At 38.1% G+C, this 4,591-nt stretch overlaps 1 protein-coding gene across 1 annotated transcript in view; it reads right to left on the reverse strand.

The window, feature by feature from the left end:
- Window positions 1-1,152: 1,152 nt before the first annotated feature.
- LOC145407487 (uncharacterized) overlaps window positions 1,153-4,591 on the reverse strand; it is a 3,505-nt gene continuing 66 nt past the window's right edge. The window contains exons 1-3 of the mRNA XM_080278416.1: window positions 4,514-4,591; window positions 1,569-1,749; window positions 1,153-1,256 (exon numbers count right to left, since the gene is read on the reverse strand). The exon at window positions 4,514-4,591 is cut by the window's right edge and continues 66 nt beyond it. Coding sequence (XP_080134542.1) covers window positions 1,153-1,256; window positions 1,569-1,749; window positions 4,514-4,591 — 363 coding nt within the window. The remainder of the gene's footprint in view (window positions 1,257-1,568; window positions 1,750-4,513) is intronic.

A 4,591-nucleotide genomic window follows, 5' to 3' on the forward strand; every position in this document is an offset into this window, starting at 1 on the left:
CAACCAGGGCAAAGTGCCTTCTTCTTGAAGCTCAGCATTTAAAATGGGGAGATGGAAACTTTTGGCACAGTTAAAGTGGAAAGAATATAATAAGAATCTTAGCCACTTTTCAGACATGCCAGAGATGAGCGCTCTGTAAAACCAGTAAACTGGTGAGTACTTCTGGTAGCAACAACAGTTTTAAAGACAGTAGAGAATGCGTTATTTAACGTAGAGTACTTAGAACAATACAGTGTATAATATTTTCTAGTAAGAAACATGTAAATGGACTGTATAATATTTACAATTCATATCCACATTAGAATGGTAATCGTTTTTATTATGAAACTTCAAATAATTATAGTTTATGGTCTAATTTAAATATAGTTAAAAAAATATCGTTTCAGTATTTTGTCATGACTCAATACATATTATCATTTGTGTGTGTGTGTGTGTGTGTGTGTGTGTGTGTGTGTACTGTACATTCTTCCATACCTTGACTGGATAGCGTCCAAACGTATATATTTTCCAGTTTCCACAGTTTGGGAGATCTGCAAGGGGATGGGGATCTCCACCTACCATATTTCGTTCAGTTCAATCGCCTTATTTAGTACTAAGGAAATACCTGGATAGTATTCTTTCTACCCAATCAGTAAAGGTAAAATAAGGGACATATGCACGAGTCACAAACCCATCGCATCCACTTCATACTAATCCATCACGTCTGTTTCACACCAATCCATCATGTCTACTGTACATCACACTAACTAATCAGTCTACTTCTCACTTACAGAATGTCGATAACGTTTTTCTCGGATGCATTAAGTCAATGAAAGTCATCCATGGTCAGAAAAACATTCTGTATCCTTCTTACTCTACTGTAACCTGGTCTAAAATTTCAGTCTCTCCATCCTGAATACTGAGGTGTAACAAGAGGTTAACACTAGACTCTGATGGTAGTCACGAGTATTGCTACGGAATGAAGTAATGGTAGTGTCTTTTTCTTCCACTGACTTGCTTGATTAAGGCTGCAAAATTAGTAAATCTGGGACAATTTAGAGTATAAACAATATAACAGTTTCTTAGGGAGGTTGGCCACCAGATGGAGGTGAGAATTAGAAGTGAAGAAATGGTAGGCAGACTTATTTAACTGGTTTTACAGGCGTATGCAACTCACATTTTATTGAGACCGGGAATCAAAGGACTGTTCTTCTGACCCGTCATCGCCAGGATGTAGGGCAGGTAGATGCTGCGAGAGTAGTAGAAGTCACAACGACCTGTCACACCAAAGGTAATGGTCAGAGAAAGAGAGTGGGTGTGGGGAGGAAGAGAGATTGTAGCTTGATTTAATTAGTCTCATAATGTTAACTAATGGACTGGGAGGTATGGCGAGAATAAGTAAGGAGGGAGGGAGGGAAAGACTGTTGTGATATCAGAGATAGAAAAACCTGTTAACTGTACCACGGACTTGTGAACTCAGTTGTCCATGTTATCTGCATTATAATATATGCAGACGTATAGAGACAAGATCATTTGATACCTCTCTCTCTCTCTCTCTCTCTCTCTCTCTCTCTCTCTCATTTACCCACCTGTTTTGGAAAAGTCTTTAGCCATCATATTTATAACATTGAACTCCACATCCATGAGTATGTGGGTTCCCCGCCTCACCAGCTTGTCTACACTGTCTTCAATTTCGTAAGATTTTTGACGTACCATGCGATCTGTGTTCATCAAGTCTCCCATCTCTCGAAATATCCCAGATTTGGCGTTCTGTAATAACAACATAGTATCTTAGGAAAATCAACAGTTTAGCCGATACCAACTAATGTCCAGTGTTTCCAATAATATGGCAAAACAAAATGTAAGTTTGGAATCCGTGCCTTTGCGGAATATTATAAAAGGAGACATTTACTTTTCTGAATGTGCCCGATACTGTTCATGTTCTTCATATATATATATATATATATATATATATATATATATATATATATATATATATATATATATATATATATATATTGGGCTGTGGCTTTTCATCTAGTATGTGTTATGCAATGTCCTAAAATAGTTCTTGTAGATTCACAAAGACCTGTATATCTGGCGACATTTTTCTGTATATTACAAGGAACTTTTGCGGTGATAGACTGGCAGGATGTTTACTTGTTCACTGGGGTAACGATTACACTTATTTCAAAATCAGGGTTATAGATAAAATAGATTGAGAGGTTGGTAGATAGATGTTAAGTTCATATATGTGCATATTGTGTGTGTGTGTGTGTGTGTGTGTGTGTGTGTGTGTGTGTGTGTGTGTGTCAGAGAGAGAGAGAGAGAGAGAGAGAGAGAGAGAGAGAGAGAGAGAGAGAGCATATTAGGTTATTACCTGAGTGAGCAATAAGTGAATAAAATTGAAACAGGGAGTATTTGCATGGTAATTATGCGAATGGTGGGACTAAAAATGAAATCTATATTGTCTAAGTACATGGAACTATAGCCTTTTTGTATAAGTGGAGAGGTGGTTGACGGGCGTGTATGAATGAGGTGAGATGACGGGAAGGGAATGGGTGTGGGTGCGGTGATGGTGCTTAGGCGTTTACTTTATATGTCAGCAGTGTTAAGGTAGAGGTTAAATGGACTGAAGACCGTCTAGGTGAAAGGTTATATGTACAAAACAATGGAATTTATACTTCTTTTACCTTAATTTGGCCCAGATTTTTTTATCCTTTTCTTACATTTTTCACATACCTAAAGGTCAGGAAAAGTCTGTAATGGGACTCTACGTACTTTCCATAGCACTTTTTCGCGACTACCATCGTATTCTGTTGCAAATCTGTTGTTACAACTCAGTATTCAAGATGGAATGAGGACAATTTTAGTTAAATCAGAATTAAAAAGGGTATATATAATCTTGCAGAGTTTCTTGAAAGACGTCCCTTAAGACTGTTTGCAGACAGTCTGTTCTGTGGGCTGCCCTCGAGCTATTTATTACATCAAGGGAGAGGGTGATGTCTGTATTCTTTTCATCTTAAATTAGCTCACATTTTCGTCCTCTTCTAACATATTTCAAATACGTTAGTGGCAGCAAAACATATTGTTGTGGCTCTATACAGATTGACAGTAGTTCTTTGTGGCTGTACTGATTGTACTGATATTATAGTATTAACATACTGTTACAACACATCCATCTGACTGAGAAAAGGCAATTTTAGGCCAAGCATGAGTAAAAGGAGCATAGTGGATGATTATTCAATGGAATATGTTTTCCGCTCGGTGACTAAAGAATGACAGTGCGGTTTTTCATCATGGGCCTTCAGCATCTAGTGTCCTCATCACAGGCAGCACATAGCATTACAAAGGCGCGGGGGGGAGGGAGGGTTCTTGGTAGCAGCAGCAGCAGTGGAAAGCTTGAAAGATATGTCTGGGAAACTACTGGACGGGGATGAGGAGTAGGGCATAAATTATATTAACCTGCCCATGAACTTTATGAAAAGGGGAAAGAATTTAATTTGTTTTACTTTGTCTTGGTCTAAAAATAACGTCTTTCCATTCTGAATGCTGAGTTTTAACAACAGATTAAACACTAGAATAAGATGTAAGTCACGAAGAAGTACTATGGAATGGATGTAGGGCCACAGGATTGTCTTTTTCGGCCACTGGAGCATGTGATATAAATGTTAAATGGGCTAATATCTGGGACAAAATAAGGTAAAAGAATTATAGTCTGCTGGAGTCTTGCTCCATACCTCTTATGAAAAGGTGGCAGAGCAACTGCTTAGTTTTTGAGCTGAAATAAAAAAGAAAAAAAAAGAAAAAGGAGGAAAGAAGGGCAAAGGGCAGCTGGTCCTTACATCCAGTTGATCTTCTGTTGTCACGTACATTTCATTCGCTCTGCTTTGTTCTTATACACCAGCACTTAATGATGACGGTAGGTCCGTTTTCCAAAAATAAGAAAGATGTTTACATTTTGATGTTTCATCAGTTTCTTAACTAGATGATGATGATAAAGGTGGTGATGAAGAAGCAGAAGTAGGTGCAGGAGGAGGAAGAAACAAAAAGACAAGGAAATAGAAAAGAGGGGAAGAAGAAAAGAAGACAATATTCTAATACTAATAATGAAACAAAAGAATTCGGGGGCCGAATGCTAATCACCCGCAATAATATGTTGCTGGCTAAGGTACAAGCTGCCTACAAAACAAATCTGATGAAAATTAGCAAAACTCTACAGAGTTCAGCCATTGCGTACCACAAAAAGCTGATCCATATTCAAAAATGTATGGCAGCTGGCATTCGGTTGTCACTGAACAAATCCTTACCCATAGTAATAGACTACTGCACATCCACATAGTTGCTATTTCCTGAACGTTTGGTGAAAGTTCGTTCACAACTTTTCGAAATATATTGGCAAAACACACACACACACACACACACACACACACACACACACACACACACACACACACACACACACAAGTACATCTCCTCGTCTTGCCTAGAGCAGTCAGTAATAATGGCAAATATGATATTTTTGACAACTTACAGTATAATAAACAGTATTGGCATCATCTTTGTGGATGATCAATTTAATGGTGTCATCCAGCACATCTCTGAGGCTCTG

The sequence above is a fragment of the Coenobita brevimanus genome, chromosome 8 (assembly GCF_032717465.1).
Source record: "Coenobita brevimanus isolate Jiangsu-jjx chromosome 8, ASM3271746v2, whole genome shotgun sequence".
NCBI lineage: Eukaryota > Metazoa > Arthropoda > Malacostraca > Decapoda > Coenobitidae > Coenobita > Coenobita brevimanus.